Consider the following 19,057-nt stretch of genomic DNA (forward strand, 5'->3'; position numbering starts at 1 on the left):
AAGCTACCCAAGATTACCCAGCTTAATTACAATATAGCAGATTTACATTCTAATTAATTCAGTGGATCATTACAATTTAAAATGTAATAATTTAATACTTACTCTTGCCGAAGCAACCAGGCTGTTCCACCTCTTGCGGCACTGGTCTACCTCACGCCTATCATGGGCCACTGAAGATACAATGGCGGAGATATCGGCCCATATTTTTTGATAGGTGCGTGGGGGAGGTTTCCCACGCCCACCCCGGGTTAATTGTCCCCACCGGCTTTTGCCCTCCTTCTCCCTAACAGCTCCTCCTCATGGACACTTGTATCGCTGGGCATTTTTTATATAAACAGTTCCAAGATTTAAAAATAAACAGACGATACTCAAATTACAACTATCAACTCTGATGACTGCTCTTGTTTCTCCTCTCTCTCCCTCTCTTTGACTCTTCTGAGCATGCGCAGATGATCCCTGAACTCCCGAATCGCGGAAAAACGTAGTTGCTAAAAAAAAAACATGCATGCACAGAATGGCCGTTGCTAGGGACACCAGCCTTGCCCGACTGAATACATCGCTATGGCAATCGCCCAAAATAAAAAGCTAGCGGTCTTTAAAATGGACGATATTCCAGCAATCCTGAAAAATAAAAAAATGCAAAGGCTGGAAATATCACCCCTTTTTGGGCGATAGCAATCATAGTAGAAAGTCTAGCCCCAGGTTTTTCAAAAAATTACTCCTGTTTAGGGTTTATAGTAATATATTGGCCCGGAATTTGCGGTCAGCAACAAAGCGAAGGCGTTCGCTGCTGGCCCCGAAGTACACCCCACACAAGGATCTCACAATCCCCGTGTCGAGAATTTGAGGTTTTCCGACCTTCAATTCAATTCAATTCAATTCAATTCAATGGAACTTGATGGGAATCCCCTTGTTCAAGCTGCTGTGATGTCAACAGGCTGTCTAAGCAGCCAATCCAAAGGCAAAATTCTCAGATAGCGAACAAGGAAGAGAGTAACCCCATAAAATTCTAACTATTTAAAATAGAGCAAAAGAAAGACTGGCTCTTGGGAAAAGGCAAAATTGAAATAAAGATGGACATACTTTTTTTTTTTAAAAAAGAATGTTTCAGAGCTGTCAATGACAGACCACAACTTCTGGATTTCCGCATGCGCCTACGGATGTGCCAAATCCTGAAGTTGCAGTCAGTTTCAAAGGCGAAATGAAGGCAAAAGCTGCCAGTTTGCCATCAACCCAACCTCAAATTCAGAGCCATGATAGAGCAACCGTCATTTTTAATTCACTGTTCTTGGTCCCATAAAGTTAAAGCAAGCAGTCGCAGTGTATAATATCTTTTAAAAAGTGCAACCCAGTGTTCCTTTGCTGCAGAACATATTAACTTTTTGTACTGAATGCTTCATGTAGTTTTAAATTCAAATCTTTCAATGATTTATACTGACATGGCAAAACATACTTTTAGAAGCAGTGGAGCAGTTCTTGTTTTAAAGTGCCACTTTTCTCCCATTTCTTGAATTGTTGATTCTTATTGAAGTATGGTTCCATGAGAAACAACAGTCCTGGGACACAAGTGGTCACTCGTTATGTGTCAGCTTGGACTGCGAATGTTGGCAGGCTGCATGACTCTCAAGCGTGTTGCAGCCAAAATGAAAACCATCTTCTGTTAATGTTTAGCTAACTCGGAAAGTCCTCTGGTCTATACAAGGTCTTAATATTTCATCTATTTTAGATGATAAAAATGAGGGCTAAATAAGTTTGCTTATGATTGTGTGCATTCTACTAATTCAAAGTTGTTTAATTCAAATTATCTGATAGTTGAAGTTTTTTTGAGCATTAAATTCCCACTTGGCTGTTTATGTTGCTTATTTTGAATTACTAGATAATTTAAATTTTTTAAACATTAAAATGACTGATTACAGTCTGATAATTCAAACGTTCTTTTGTTTAAAAATAAAAGTTCCCCAAAATTATTGTAGTTTACTGATTTCTGTATGAAGTCTCCTATCTCTCCTTGCCCTGTTTATTTGAAAGGTGATTACCCTGGGATATGTTTCCACTGATGGCAATGGCCTTCTGTTGTACTGCCCAAGTGTGAGTCTGTTACTATTTTATTGGACAGTAAATGGAATTGGGTTATTTAATCCTGGGCCATCAAAGCAGATTCTGTCTTGGCCTGATATCTACACGTATACTTCCAACAGGCGCACTGGATAGTGATCAGAAGTGGCAGCCCTGAATATTTTTACCTCTGTCCTATTTTAGTGAGGTTTGACATTGAGGGGAGTTCTACGCATACCCTCTGTCACCAAAGCTGAGATCACCTGCCTTGGCATTGATCAGAATGAAATGGACAATTTTATGTGCTGTGTGTCTCGATGTAACGCTGCATGTTCTGTTTATCTGCTGATCCATTGTGTGAGCTAAAGATTCCGCTGAGTCCCATTTAACTTTCTGAAGATTACATTTTAATGTGCATATTAACTGTTATATATGTAAACCTGTAAATACAATGTTTAACTACCAGAGGGCTCATCTCCTGGAGTTCCATGGGATCCCACAATCCCTTGGGAGCACAGCTACATAAGGAGGTCTCACTGGCTGGAGAGGCACTCAGGAGACTTGTAATAAAGGACTACGGTCGCACATTACTTTGAGCTTACAGTATCTGGTCAGACTCTTTATTCAATACATAACAACTGGCGCTGAGATACAGATGTCGAACCCCAACGCAACAATGCAGAGAACCTTGGGCATCCTGGAGAAATTTTCTGAGGGAGATGATTGGGAAACCTTCGTGGAGCGACTCGACCAATACTTTGTGGCCAACGAGCTGGAAGGAGAAGCGAATGTTGCCAAACGAAGGGCGATTCTCCTCACGGTTTGCGGGGCACCACGGTATGGCCTCATGAGAAATCTCCTTGCACCAGCGAAACTCGCAGAGAAGTCGTACCATGATTTGTGCACGCTGGTCCAGGAGCATCGAAACCCGAAGGGAAGCGCTCTGATGGCGAGGTACCGGTTCCACACGTACAAGAGGTCTGAAGGCCAGGAAGTGGCGAGCTACGTCGCCAAGCTAAGGCATCTTGCAGGACATTGTGAATTTGCAGGACACTTGGAGCACATGTTCAGGGACTTCTTTGTACTTGGCATTGGCCATGAAGTAATACTTCGCAAACTTCTGACTGTAGAGACACCAACCTTGAATAAAGCCATAGCGATAGCCCAGGCGTTCATCGCCACCAGTGACAATACGAAACTAATCTCTCAGCACACGAGTGTTGCTGCAAGTACTGTGAACAAAGTAATGTTTTCGAATCGAAACGTACAGGGCAGGACTCATAGCCGCAGATGTCTGAGTCCACCATCAAGGGTGGTGAATGCAAGGCCATTGACACCTTGTTAGCGATGCGGAGGTGATCATCGCTTCCATTCATGCCACTTCGAAGGATACATTTGCAAGGGCTATGGAGCTGTGGAACAATGGAATACCTCCAACGTATGTGCAGGTGAGTTGCAAACCTGGCTAATCCTGCAAACCACCATGTTGCAGAGAGGGACAGATCCACGATGGATCATGACAAATCAGCCCCAGGCAGAGGTATATGTGGTGCACACATTTACCACAAAGTGTCCCCCGATAATGCTGAAGTTTGAATTAAATGGACTCCCGGTGTCAATGGAGCTGGACATGGGCGCGAGCCAGTCCATAATGAGCAAAAAGACGTTCGATAAACTGTGCTGCAGCAAGGCCTCAAGGCCAGCCCTGATTCCAATTTGTACTAAACTGAGAACGTATACAAAGGAACTGATTCCCGTAATCGGCAGTGCTACCGTAAAGGTTTCCTACGATGGAGCAGTGCACAAATTACCACTCTGAGTGGTACCGGGCGATGGTCCCATGCTGTTCGGCAAGAGCTGGCTGGGAAAGATACGCTGGAACTGGGACGACGTCTGAGTGCTCTCGTCCGTCGATGGCACTTCATGTGCCCAGGCCTTAAACAAGTTCCACTGGCTGTTCGAACCGGTCATCGGGAAGTTCCAAGGAGCAAAAGTGCAGATCCATTTGATTTCGGGGGCGTGACCCATCCATCACAAGGCGAAAGCGGTATCGTACATGATGAGAGAGAGGGTGGAGATCGAGCTGGACCGGCTGCAACAAGAGGGCATCCTTTCGCCGATCGAATTCAATGAGTGGGCCAGTCCGTTGTTCCAGTCCTCAAGGAAGACGGCGCCGTCAGAATCTGTGGTGATTACAGAGTAACTATCAATCGTTTCTCGCTGCAGGATTAACACCCGCTACCAAAGGCAGATGACCTATTTGCAACGCTGACAGGAGGAAAAGCATTCACGAAGCTGGACTTGACCTCGGCCTACATGATGCAGGAGCTGGAGGAATCATCGAAGGGCCTCACCTGCATCAACATGTACAAAGATCTCTTCATTTACAACAGATGCCCATTTGGGATTCGATCAGCCACGGCGATATTCCAGAGGAGCTTGCTGAAGTCGGTCCTGCGCACCGTGGTCTTCCAGGACGACATCTTGGTTACAGGTCAGGACACCGTTGAGCATCTGCAGAACGTGGAAGGAAGTTCTTCGGCGGCTTAATCGTGTGGGACAAAGTGCGTTTTCCTGGTGCCTGAAGTGGAGTTCCTGGGGAGAAGAATCGCGGTGGACGGCATCAGGCCCACCGATTTGAAGACTGAGGCAATCAAGAACGCACCGAGACCACAGAACGTGATGGAGCTGCGGTCGTTTCTTGGACCCCTGAACTACTTTGGTAACTTTTTACCCGGTCTTAGCACACTGTTAGAACCACTGCACACTCTACTGCGTAAAGGAGATGAATAGGTATGGGGTAAAAGCCAAGAAAATGCCTTTGAGAAAGCTGGAAAACTGTTATGCTCAAACAAATTGCTTGTGTTGTATGATCCATGTAAGCGTTTGGGACTAGCATGCGTCATCATACGGTGTCGGGTGTGTATTGCAACAAGCTAAAGAATCTGGGAAATTGCAACCGGTTGCTTATGCATCTAGAAGTCTCTAAGGCTGAGAGGGCCTACAGCATGATCGAAAAAGAAGCGTTAGCGTGTGTTTATGGGGTAAAGAAAATGCATCAATATCTGTTTGGGCTCAAATTTGAATTGGAAACCGACCATAAGCCATTTATATCCCTCTTTTCTGAAAATAAGGGGATAAACACGAATGCATCAGCCCGCATCCAGAGATGGGCGCTCACGTTGTCCGCATACAACTATGCCATCTGCCACAGGCCAGGCACAGAAAACTGTGCCGATGTTCTCAGAAGGCTGCCATTGCCCACCGCCGGGGTGGAGATGGCACTGCCCGCAGATTTAGTTATGGTAATGGAAGCATTCAAAAGTGAGCAATCACCTGTTACTGCCCAACAGTTTCGAACCTGGCCGAGCCAGGATCCCTTATTGTCCTTAGTAAAAAAAAAAACTCTCCGCTGCACGGGAGTTGGTCTAGTGTCCCGTTAGAGATGCAGGAAGAAATAAAGCCGTACCAGCGGCGCAGAGATGAAATGTCCATACAGACAGACTGCCTCCTGTGAGGCAATCGGGTAGTGGTGCCTAAAAAGGGCAGGGACACTTTCATTAGTGACCATCACAGTACCCACCCAGACATTGTAATGATGAAAGCGATAGCCAGATCCCACGTGTGGTGGCCCGATATCGATGCAGACTTAGAGTCCTGCATGTACAAATGTAATAAATGTTCACAGTTAAGCAATGCACACAGGGGGCGCCACTAAGTTTATAGTCCTGGCCCTCCAAACCGTGGTCCAGGGTTCATGTCGACTACGCAGGCCCATTCTTGGGAAAAATGTTCCTTGTGGTTATAGATGCGTACACCAAATGGATTGAATGTGAGATCATGTCGCCAAACACATCCACTGCCACCATTGAAAGCCTGCGGGCCATGTTTGTCATGCACAGCCTGCCTGATGTGCTTGTAAATGACAATGGGCCGTGTTTCACCAGTGCCGAGTTCAAAGAGTTCATGACCCGCAATGAGATCAAACATGTCACTTCGGCCCCATTCAAACCAGCGTCCAATGGTCAGGCAGAGCGAGCAGTGCAAACAATCAAGCAGAGCTTGAAGAGGGTAACTGAAGGCTCACTGCCGACTCGCCAATCCCGAGTCCTGCTTAGTTACCGCACAAGACCCCACTCGCTCACTGGGGTTCCCCCTGCTGAACTGCTCATGAAAAGGGCGCTAAAGTCAAGACTCTTGTTAGTCCACCCTGATCTACACGAACAGTTGGAGAGCAGGCGGCTTCAACAGAATACATATCATGATCGCGCAAATGTGTCATGCGAAATTGAGATTAATGATCCTGTATTTGTGTTAAACTATGGACAAGGTCCCAAGTGGCTTCCCGGCACTGTTGTGGTCAAAGAAGGGAGTATGGTGTTTCAGGTCAAACTTTCAAATGTACTCATCTGCAGGAAACACTTGAACCAAGCCAAACTAAGTTTCACGGACTATCCAGAATAACCCACAATAGACTATCTTTTTTGACCCCCCAACACACACACACACACAAATGGCAGCCGACTCAGCGGTTGACCACGAAGCAGAACCCATCACCTGCAGCATCCCAGCAGGACTTACCACCCCCAGCAGCCCTGCAAGGCCAGCTGCGCAGCAGCCTAGCGAGGGCCCAACAAATGACTCACCAAAACCAGCATTTGCATCGAGACGACCAACTGGGGAAAGGAAGGTCCAGATCGACTCACATTGTAAATAGTTACACTCTTGACTTTGGGAGGTGGGGGAGGGGGAGTGTTGTTATATATGTAAACCTGTAAATACAATGTTTAACCACCAGAGGACTCATTCCCTGGAGTCCCAAGGGATCCCACAATCCCTTGGGAGCACAGGTACATAAGGAGGCGTCACAAGCTGGAGAGGCACTCTGGAGACCTGTAATAAAGGACTACGGTCTCACATTACTTTGAGCTTATAGTATCTGGTCAGACTCTTTATTCAATACATAACATTAACACAATAACTTTGTTTCCTTATGCCAGCAGGAATAATTTGTAGAGTGTATGAATGCATTTTAATTTCCATTTTAAGAATAGCAATGTCGATTGCAAAGACCTTGAATTGCAACCAATATAAATTGATAATTTATACAGTCTGTATTAAAATGATTTGGCATCGGCAGCAAAGGTACAGATATCATAACTGTTGTTGGGACGTTTACTGAATTAACCTGACATAGTGAATTAACATTACAGAAATAGTGGAGAATATGATATACCTCTCATTTCCAGGATGGCAACTTTTTAATCTTGGCTGAGTCATTGGAGAAGATATCATATGGGGAAGGAAGAACTACATTGTAGGGGGACTGAAGTCACGTAGGCCAAACAGGACAGTCTTCTTCACTGTCAGCCTTGACTCAGTGGTAGCACTTTAACCTCTGAGTCAGAAGGTTGTGAGCACAATCTCGGCTCTCACTTCAGTGCAATACTGAGATAATACTGTACTGTTGGAGGTGAGACTTTCAGATGACATGTTAACCAAGACCCTGTTTGCCATTCCAGGACATAAAAGAACCCACGACACTATTTGAAGAAGAGTAGGGGAGTTCTCCTGGTGTCCTAACCAACATTTATCCCTCAACCAATACCTTAAAAACAAATGATTTGGTCATCTATTTCATTGCTGTTTATGGAACCTTGCTGTGTGCAAATTGGTTGTTGCATTTCCTATATTACAATAGTAACTATACTTCAAAAGTACTGTACTACATTGGCTGTAAAGCACGTTGGGATGAACTAAGGCACTATAAATGCAAGTTCTTTTGTAAATAAAAATTTCATCTGCATTTGGACACCTGTTAGAATACCAGGTGCACATTGCTCTGCTAATTCACGAATTGTGTAGATCATCATCATAGGCAGTCCCTCGGAATCGAGGAAGACTTGCTTCCACTCTTAGTGAATCCTTAGGTGGCTGAACAGTTCAATACGAGAACCACAGTCCCTGTCACAAGTGGGACAGATAGTCATTGAGGTTGTGCTTGGTTTCTGCATGCTCTTGACGATGCGACTCGAGGTGCTCAGCACTTTCCTGGGGACCGTTTCCCATACCCCGGGAGCCTCTTAACAACAAGAACAGACATTGACGACAAGATTCAACTGTTTGAAGACCAGGCCCTCAAACCTGCCACCAAGCTCATGGTCCACAGGGCTGTAGTAATACCCACCCTCCTGTATGGCTCAGAGACATGGACCATGTACAGTAAACACCTCAAGTCGCTGGAGAAATACCACCAATGTGTAGAGCCAGCAGTCTAATTAAATGCTGATGACTTGCATATTTTAAGGCTGGAACCGGCTGTATGGCATTGGCACAAGAGGCTTAAGTATAGGACAGAATGAAGAGCTTATAATTTACAATTTTTGAGGTTTGTTTTCAACAGTCAGTTTGTAGTGCTTAAAAAAAAAAATCTGCAATGTATTACACTGAAATCTGAATTGAAGAACAGCTTAATCATACATTCAAGAGCTTTTGACTCAATAATCAGCATTGAATTCCAGTTAGTACCCCAGTACTTCTTATCTAAATTTTTATATTTTCATCCATTCTACGTTTCAGGCATCCTTCTCGCGCACAATTCCCAGCTGAGGAATGCTAGTGTAGGATATTAATCCAGGAATGGGCATTGAATAAATCAGGCCAGGCAAGAGTGGTTTCATGTCGGTCTAATCACAATTGTGAAAGGGCTGAATAAAGTATACCATCTATGCAGAATATGTCTGATAGAGAAGTCTGTTAAGATCTTAAAGCTCATGTTCTGGTAGAATAAAACAGATGATGCATTGTAAGACTTCTTAGTTAATATAGACTGAAATTTTGAAACACTGAGCACCCTGAATTTCCTAGGGAGAAATTCACCTTTTATAAAAATAGTTTAGTCTTAATCTTTAGTTCAACTCACTGGCAAAATCACTTTTTTTCAATAATTTGGATGTTTACATTACTTGCATATGTCATGGTAATCAGTGCTGCATTGTATAGAGAATAGACTTTATGTATTATGTACCAGTGTCAATGAATCAGTTAGAAATTATTCAGCTTATGTGCAGATTTTTAAAAAATTTGAGGCTTTCCAGTGCATTGCACATAGCATACTGCAAAACATCGGCCCTGAAATTGCGGCTGGTGGTGTAACTAAGGAGTACGTGGCCGACCACCGAAAGAAATCCACACTTACCTGGTGTGAGGCCCCCTTCGAAAACTTGCGTTGTTTTGCTGCGGAGTTGAGCACAGCATAGTGGCCCACGGATCCCAGGGGCATACCGTGTGCGTAAGCCTACCTGGATTCCCGTGAGGTGGTGCAGCAATCGGGAAATAAAGCTCCGATGCCTGACATCAATTACATTTTAAATTAAACAGTGTTAATATTGATCTCCATTGATGCCTTATTGCTCCCAATATGATAACACTCAAACTAAACTGGCAAGGTATGTATTTTCTAAAGTAAACATGGATCCCTTTTTGAGGATCTGTCCAGTTTTACTTGCGTAGAGTGAAATGAATAAATACAACAGTTATTCAAAACAAGTTACGGCAAAGAAATATTAGGCAGCAAATATTGATTCAACAATATACAATTACTTTATTATGGAAAAAGTAATGGCTGAGAATAATTCATAATCAGAGTGATGGACAGCAAAGTGAGAACAATACAAAGTAATGGCAGTGTTTGCATGACAATACAAAGCTATATTGAATATTAAAACAGTACGATCAACTACACCCCCCCAATCATCTTTGTGAATATGACTCTTGCTGTGCACTTTACAATGAAGAGCATTTCCCTTGTTCTCAAATAGTATATGATAGTTTACTCTGTGTACGTCATATAATATGGAATGTAAATGTGTTTACTTGTATATGTGTTTACTTGATGAATTAAGTTTTTTGTGCGTTTTTTTTGTTTTGTGATATTCACAGATTGACCATTGCTTTCTTTGCACTGTCTGGTCTGGACATGCTGAGTGCCTTACATCTAGTGGATAAAGCCAGTATCATTGAATGGATTTATTCCCTGCAGGTTCTTCCCACTGAAGACAGTGAGTGAGTTTTTGTTTTTGATCTTGGAGTTATTGTCTTATTAAAGCTACCATGCTTTGATATTTTTATCTGTTGTCACTCTATATTTGTTCAAGCTTCTTGTCAATTTCAATTGAGTAATTTATACCTTGTGAATGGAATAAAAATCATATCAACTTTGTCCAAAAATAGATAGGAATTTGGTTTATATTAGTGTTCTAATACAGGATGCAGTTAATTTATTATCTTAATTACATAGTGGAGTTGATACAATTGTTTTACAAATGCAGGCCTATTTAATTTATCAAGTCCCATGTTTATTAATCTGCAACAAATTAATCCGCGATGTAGAATCTCCCAACATTCAACTGTAAACAATTTCTAGATTAAGCCTGCAATAATATTGCAATTGTTAATTTTGTCACACTCAGAATATGGAGTGCACTGATGATCACCATCTGCATTGAGGCCTGCTGCTACCATATCAAAGACCTTAACCCAAGCGGGTAACGTTATGGAGGTGAAAGTAGGTGGTATTTGTGATGGAGTGTAGGTTTGAATAGAATTCGGAGGTTGAAAATAATCTGGTTCAGCCTGAGACATTGGCCAGGCAGAGGTATGGAATCGGTGGCAAGGTACGGAGTATGTGGCAGGGGCTGAAGATGATGGCTTTGGTCTTCCCAAAGTTTAACTAGAGGAAATTGCAGCTCATTCAAGACTAGATACCGGTCAAGCAGTCTGACAACACAGAGATGGTCTGCGGATGATGTCACCAAGGGAGTGAATTCAGATTAAGAGGAGGCGGGGTCAATGATAGACCCTTGAAGGATAATTTGTGTGGTCGACCATGTTAAAGGATTCAGAGAGGAGAAATAATGCATCACAGTTACAGAGAATGTCGTTTTTGACTTTGGTTATGCTGTTTTGGTGCTGTAGTGGAGTGGAAACCTGTTTGGAGAGATGCATATGGAGATTTGGGAGAGACCGGCATGGACAAGGACTTTGAAGAGGAATAGGAGGATGAAGATGGGTGGCAGTCTGCAAGGACAGGGTTTTTGAGGATGGGATTTTTGAGAATGGGTGGTGATGGCAGGTTTGAAAGAAAAGGAGACAAAACTTGAGGTGAGGGTGCCATTTACAATGTAAGACATTTGCAGATGATACAAAATTGGCTATGTGCTTGATAGTGAGGAAGATAGCTGTAGACTGCAGGAAGCTATCACTGGACTGGTCGGGTGGACAGAAAAGTGGCAAATGGTATTCAATCCAGAGAAGTGTGAGATAATGCATTTGGGGAGGGCTAACAAGGCAAGGGGCAATACACATTAAATAGTAGGACACGGAGAAATATAAATGACCAAAGGGAACTTGGAGTACACAGATCCCCAAAGGTGGTTAAGAAGACATATGGGATACTTTCCTTTTAATAACTGATGTATAGAATATAAGAGCAGAGAGGTTACGCTAGAACGGTATAAAACACTAGTTAGGCCATAGCTAGAGTATTGCGTACAATTCTAGTCACCACATTATAGGTAAGATGTAATTGCGCTAGAGAGGATACAGAGGAGATTTACGAGAATGTTGCCAGGACTGGAGAATTTTAGCTGAGGAAAGATTGGATAGACTGGGGTTGTTTTCTTTGGAATCAAGAAGGTTGAGTGAAGACTTAATTGAGGTGTATAACATAAGGAACGTTAGAACATAAGAAATAGGAGCAGGACATACGGCCCCTCGATTCTGCTCCGCCATTCAATATGATCATGGCTGATCCTCTATCTCAACACCACATTCCCGCTTTTTCCCCATACCCCTTGATTGCCTTTTGTTTCGAGAAATCTATCTCCCTCTTAAATATAAGAACATAAGAAATAGGAGCAGGAGAAGACCATAAGGCCCCTCAAGCCTGCTCCGCCATTTAATACAATCATGGCTGATCTGATCATGGACTCAGGTCCACTTCCCTGCCCACTCTCCATAACCCCTTATCGTTTAAGAAACTGTCTATTTCTGTACTAAATTTATTCAATGTCCCAGCTTCCACAGCTCTCTGAGGCAGCGAATTCCACAGATCCACAACCCTCAGAAGAAATTTCTCCATCTCCGTTTTAAATGGACGTCCCCTTATTCTAAGATTATGCCCTCTAGTTCTAGTCTCCCCTATCAGTGGAAACATTCTCTCTGTATCCACCTTGTCAAGCCCCCTCATACTCTTATACGTTTCGATAAGATCTCGTTTCATTCTTCTGAATTCCAATGAGTAGAGGTCCAACCTTTCCTCATAAGTCAACCCCCTCATCTCTGGAATCAACCTTGTGAACCTTCTCTGAATTGCCTCCAAAGCAAATATATCCTTTCGTAAATATGGAAATCAAAACTGCACGCAGTATTCCAGGTGTGGCCTCAGCAATACTCTGTACAACTGTAGCAAGACTTCCCTGCTTTTATACTCCATCCCCTTTGCAATAAAGGCCAAGATTCCATTGGCCTTCCTGATCACTTGCTGTACCTGCATACTAACCTTTTGTGTTTCATGCAGAAGTAGTCCCAGGTTCCGCTGTACTGCAGCACTTTGCAATCTTTCTCCATTTAAATAATAACTTGCTCTTTGATTTTTTCCGCCAAAGTGTATGACCTCACACTTTCCAACATTATACTCCATCGCCCACTCACTTAGCCTGTCTATGTCCTTTTGCAGATTTTATGTGTCCTCCTCACACATTGCTTTTCCTCCCATCTTTGTATCATCTGCAAACTTGGCTACGTTACACTCAGTCCCTTCCTCCATGTCATTAATATAGATTGTAAATAGTTGGGGTCCCAGCACTGATCCCTGCGGCACCCCATTGGTTACTGATTGCCAACTCAAGAATGAACCATTTATCCCTGCTCTCTGTTTCTGTTCATTCGCCAATCCTCTATCCATGCTAATATATTACCCCCAACCCCATGATCTTTTATCTTGTGCAGTAACCTTTTATGTGGCACCTTGTCAAATGCCTTCTGGAAGTCCAAATACACTACATCCACTGGTTCCCCTTTATCCACACTGTTCGTTACATCCTCAAAGAATTCTAGCAAATTATATTCACTGACTTGGCCTCCACAGCCTTCTGTGGTAGAGAATTTCACAGGTTCACCACCCTCTGAGTGAAAACATTTCTCCTCATCTCGGTCCTAAATTTCCTAACCTGTATCCTGAGACTGTGACCCCTTGTTCTAGACTTCCCAGCCAGGGGAAACATCCTCCCCACATCCAGTCTATCCAACCCAGTCAGAATTTTATACGCTTCAATGAGATCCTCTCTCATTCTTCTAAACTCTCGTGAATACAGGTATAGTCGACCGAATCTCTCCTCATACGGCAGTCCTGCCATCCCAGGAATCAGAATGGTGACCCTTCGCTGCACTCCCTCTATGGCATGTACATCCTTTCTTAGGTAAGGAGACCAAAACTGCACACAATACTCCAGTGCGGTCTCACCAAGGCCCTGTATAACTGTAGTAAGACATCCTTTCTCCTGTACTCAAATCCTCTTGCAATGAAGGCCAACATACCATTTGCCTTCCTAACTGCTTGCTGCACCTGCATGTTTGCTTTCAATGACTGGTGTACAAGGACACCCAGGTCTCTCTGTACATCGACACTTCCCAAGCCATCACCACTTAAATAATACTTTGTCCTTATGTTTTTCCTACCGAAGTGGATAACTTCACATTTGTCCACATTATACTGCATCTGCCATGTTTGCCCACTCACTCAACCTATCTAAATCGCCTTGTGGCGTCTTTGCATCCTCCTCACAACTCTCAATCCCACCTAGTTTTGTGTCATCAGCAAACTTGAAAATATTACATTTGGTTCCCTCATTCAAATCATTTCTATATATTGTGAATAGCTGGGGCACAAGCACTGATCCCTGTGGTACCCCACTAGTCACTGTCCGCCACTCTGGAAAAAGTCCCGTTTATTCCGACTCTCTGTTTCCTGTCAGCTAACCAATTTTCAATCCATGCCAGTACATTATCCCCAATCCTATGTGCTTTAATTTTGCACACTAATCTCTTATGTGGTCTTTATCAAAGGCCTTCTGAAAATCCAAATACACTATGTCCACTGGTTCTCCCTTTTATCAGTTACAACTTCAAAAAACTCCAGAGGTTTGTCAAACATGATTTTCCTTTCATAAATCCATGTTGATTTTGTTTAATCCCGTTGGTATTATCTAAGTGTACCGTTATCACATCCTTTATAATAGATTCCAGCATTTTCCCTACTGATGTCAGGCTAATTGGTCTGTAGTTCCCCGTTTACTCTCCCTCCTTTTTTAAATAGTGAGGTTACATTTGCCACCCTCCAATCTGCAGGAACTGATCCATAATCTATAGAATTTTGGAAGTGAACAACCAATGCATCTACTATTTCCAATCTCAGGGGAGCATAGCAAGTAGCCTTCGGAATGGTCCAGGCATCGAAAACGCTGTTTCAATATGCCAGTGGTCCTCTCAATGATGCTGCGCGTCGCAATGTGCGACATGTTGTATTCACGCTCAGCTTCCATCCGGGTTACGTGTGGGGGCACTATGAGCCAGGTGGCGAGGCCATACCCTTTGTCTCCCAGTAGCCAGCTCTGCCCTTCTGGCTTCTGTTGCTGAAACATGGCAGATATAATGCTGTCGCATAGGATGAACACATCATGGGTGCTTCCAGGGTATCTTGCATCAACTGACATGATATGATGCATGTCGTCACACAAGCTGCACATCAATGGAATGGAAGCCTTTTCTGTTCCTGTACATCTTGAAATCCTCCAAAGGTGCTCGCATGGAGATGTGGGTACAATCAATGCAGCCCTGTACCTTTGGGAAGCCAGCAATCCTTGGAAGCCCATAGCCCTGTCATGGATTGCTTGAGCGGTCATGGGGAACTTTATGAAGTCATTCCTACGTGCACACAGTGCAGCCGTGACCTGGCAAATGAAGACATGTTTTGCATGTTGAGAGATGGCGCAAACATCCCCAGTTGTTGCTTGAAACGAACCAGAGGCATAGAATGAAAGTGCAGCTGTAACCTTCACTTCAACTGAAAAAATGTAGTCCTCCTGATGCTTCTAGGTTGCAGGTCTACTTTGACCAACTCACAGATCCCAGTTCCAACTTCTTTGCGTAAATGCAGCCTTCTGACACAGTCTGCATCACTCAGGTGGTGGTACGAACGCCTGTCTCGATATACCATATACCCAAGGTGGGTAAGGCTTCCTACCCAGCACCCTACGGGCTCTGATGTTCCTGATGCGATGAAGTGGAATCAATTGTCTCCTACATCGCACCATGATGCAGAAGGCTCGCACAAGGTATGACATTGTCAGTATTGCCCCCATTGCTTAAATTTAACCTTTGAAAGAAGCTCAAAACAGCAGGAAAACAGGCAGCACAGGTTCGCAGTTCTCTCTCTCCCCAAGGTCTGTATGGATGGACCACACCCAAAGGTCTTGTGACATATCCTCTCTTTCCCCCCCCCCCCCCCCACAACTTCTCTTCTCTCCTCCTTCCCCCCCCCCACCCCATGCTAATTGGAGTCTTGTGACTTTCTCTCTCTCTCTCTCTCACACTCTCTCTCTCTCTCTCTCTCACTCTCTCCCTCTCTCTCACTCTCTCCCTCCCCCTCATTGCAGTCTTCAGTACAGAAGGCACCTCGCCTCTCTGGGCTCCAAGCCTTCTGATTGGCACCTCGCGCTCTCTTCGCTCTCTCTCTTTTCCCCCCCCCCCACCACACGGCTTGTTTTGTAGCCGGGCGCGGGGGCCGATTCTGCCGGCCAAAGCTATGACCCTCCAGCCCTGCTTCAAGATGTTTGGTGGTGGTGGTGGTGTATGAGTGAGTGAAAAAATGAGAGAACTTTTGAATTCCAACAAATTTACACTTCTATGTTGACAGGTTAAAAAAAAAAGTTGAACTTTATTATGGATTTTGACAGTATTCTTGACTCCCTCCAAAATCTTCGATTTCTAAACAATGACGTCTTTCATCGCAGATTTGTGGATGTGCACTGGTTTTCTTAACTCACCAAAAGGTTTTTCGGGAGTGGCTAGATACGCCGACCTAAGAGAAAAAAATGTTGGTCAAACTGCAAACAATTGAAGAAAACGGTGCAGACCCGAGGGAATGTAAAAAAAAACTGGCCTAGAAATAGTAACTAAGTCAGTTATGCTGGCGCAGATTGCAGGGGGAAACTTCGAAAAAAATAAATACACTAAAAAAACAGCACGCACCAAAAAAACGGTGCAAATGAACAGGGAAAATTAAGCCCTGAATGTTGTCCTGAATTTACATTTTTAAATTGAAAAATGTGAAGGTACATACATCATTAAATTGTCATGAACAGGTACAGAAAATAATCAAAATGGCTGATGAAATGCCTATCTTTATATCTAGAAGACTAGAATATAAGGGGGTAGAAGTTCTGCTGCAGCTTATACAAAACTGGTTAGACCACACCTGGAGTACTGCAAGCAGTTCAGGGCACCACACCTTAGGAAGGATATATTGGCCTTGGAGGGAGTGCAGCATAGGTTTACCAGAATGATACCTGGACTCCAGGGGTTAAATTACGAGGAGAGATTACACAAATGAATGTTGTATTCTCTAGAATTTAGAAGGTTAAGGGGTGATCAAGATATTAAGGGGAACAGATAGGGTAGATAGAGCGCTGGTTGGGGATTCTAGGACTAGGGAACAAAGAATCATAGAATGGTTACTGCACAGAAGCAGACCATTTGGCCCATCGAGCCTGTTCCGGCTCTCTGCAAGAGCAACAGCTAGTCCCACTCCCCCGCCCTTTGCCCTTTCCCCATAGCCCTACAATTTTTTCCCTTCAGGTATTTGTCCAATTCCCTTTTGAAAGCCACAATTAACATAGTCTAAAAAAATTGGAACCAGACCTTTCAGGAGTGAAATTAGGAAACACTTCTACACACAAAGGTTGGTAGAAGTTTGGCAATTGATGCTAGATCAATTGTCAATTTTAAATGTGAGATGGATAGTTTTTTAGTGAACCAAAGGTTAGGTTGCAGATCAGCCATGGTGTCATTGAATGGTGGAGTAGGCTTGAGGGGCTTCATGACCAACCCCTGTTCCTATGTAGTGTACAGGATGATCTATTACATTATTGAATTGTTCACAACTTTTTGAAAATTTCACAACCTTGAGAACTTTCTTTCTTAATGGTGATTTTAAATAAAATATTTTGCACACATATGATGTGATCTTCATTGCATCTTATTGTTGTTAAGAACTGAATACTGTTCCTCCTTTATGACTTGAAATATGTAATGATAATGACCTATAAACAAGTGTAAGCGATCCTGCTAGTTGCAATCCTTCCGATAATTGTAAGCATTGTCTTTAGCTGTCGCTCTCATCTGAGGAAGCCAGAGCAAGAATGCCATTGAAATGAGGTACTTGAAATCTTCCTTTTTAATTAAAAAAAATATTGTCAACGGACTGGTTTCTCTGCTTGAAAGATAATCCATTCTCTCATGCCAGTTACTTCAATTGCATAGTTTTATCATATTTCATGAAATCTGCCCTTTTCCCTGCAGCTTGTGGATGGGATCGTATTGATTTTTGGGGGCATTTAAAAGCTAGTAGACAGTAGGCTTATTGGAATTGCAAAGATGGAAAACCTTGTTTGTGGGAAGAACTGACAACTAATCCGTACAAAATCAATAGAAGTAATTGAACAAGATTTTCGTTCCAGAAAGAGAAACTTGCATATGTTTAATCATAGGAGTTACAGCGTATGGCTAAATACATCCGAAGGTACCATTTTTACGCCCAATTTGTATTGATTGTTTTACAATATAAGCCATCCATTTGTTGTCTTTCTCATTTTAAAAAGTGGAAAAACTTGGGTGTTATCCCGAAAGGTGTTCTTATTTGAATGGGTGGTCAATAAAGTGACCATCTCTGGAAATTGAAACAATATTTTCCATTTCGGCAAAGTTTTTTTTTGTTCCTGCACTTTATTAGCACCCATCTATCTATTATTGTCTCTTTTGAAAAGTATTTGGAATCCACTTGAGCTCACCAACCGGGAAGAGGGATTTGTACTGTTTATGTGCAACAAGATAGAGGTACTTTAAATAAAATGTTAATGATATTAGAATTGATAGAATGCTGGAGCAGCATTTTTTTATATACATGTATGTGAGGATGTAATCCCACCCCCACAATTTTCTCCAGACTATGAACCATATCTGTCCAAGAGAATTTGTAGGCAACCTGTGCTGCCCTGATCTATCCATAAACGGAAATTCGTTAGTATCCAAGAATGATGCTGTCTCCAAATTCTTTGCTTTCCCTTCCTACTTTTTTTTTTACTAACTCTATAGTGTGGGAAATAAATTTTTTATACCACCTTGCACATTATTTTCATAAATATATTAAAGCTACTTCATCTGTTTGCGAACAAATACATGTGTGGTAACGCAGCCTACCTTGCTGCAATATAGCCTTTGAATAACATAAACTTGTGATGCCATCTGAGCCCTTTGCCGGTTTGTATCTTGTGTGTTTGGGGTAATATAGGGCTGAATATTGCTGGCGCTCAGAGGGCGGATTCGTAGGCAGGTCTGCTGTCAAAATCTAAAAGATTGATAGCGGGGCGGTATCCCGCTCTGAACCCGCCTCCATATAAGTTTCCCAAGTGCCAGGTCTGCCTGCGCTTTACAGACCCGACACTAAGCGGCGGGTGAGCTAATTGAAATAGTTAAGAGTGTGTTTAAAGGTAGTTGAACAGCAACGTGGAAGCTGACATGAAGCCAGGAGCGGGGCCAGTGTTTGGATTTTCTATCCATCATCAGGGTTGGCAAATTCAGGAAGATAAGTGAACATCATGATCCTCATAATCTTATGAAATATTGAGGCATTAGATGCTGAAATTGCTGTTCATGTGTTTTATGT

At 43.1% G+C, this 19,057-nt stretch overlaps 1 protein-coding gene across 1 annotated transcript in view; it reads left to right on the forward strand.

Moving 5' to 3' along the window:
- pggt1b (protein geranylgeranyltransferase type I, beta subunit) overlaps window positions 1-19,057 on the forward strand; it is a 106,306-nt gene that overhangs the window by 23,255 nt on the left and 63,994 nt on the right. The window contains exon 2 of the mRNA XM_070864152.1: window positions 9,997-10,115. Coding sequence (XP_070720253.1) covers window positions 9,997-10,115 — 119 coding nt within the window. The remainder of the gene's footprint in view (window positions 1-9,996; window positions 10,116-19,057) is intronic.

The sequence above is a fragment of the Pristiophorus japonicus genome, chromosome 1 (genome assembly GCF_044704955.1).
Source record: "Pristiophorus japonicus isolate sPriJap1 chromosome 1, sPriJap1.hap1, whole genome shotgun sequence".
Taxonomy (NCBI): domain Eukaryota; kingdom Metazoa; phylum Chordata; class Chondrichthyes; family Pristiophoridae; genus Pristiophorus; species Pristiophorus japonicus.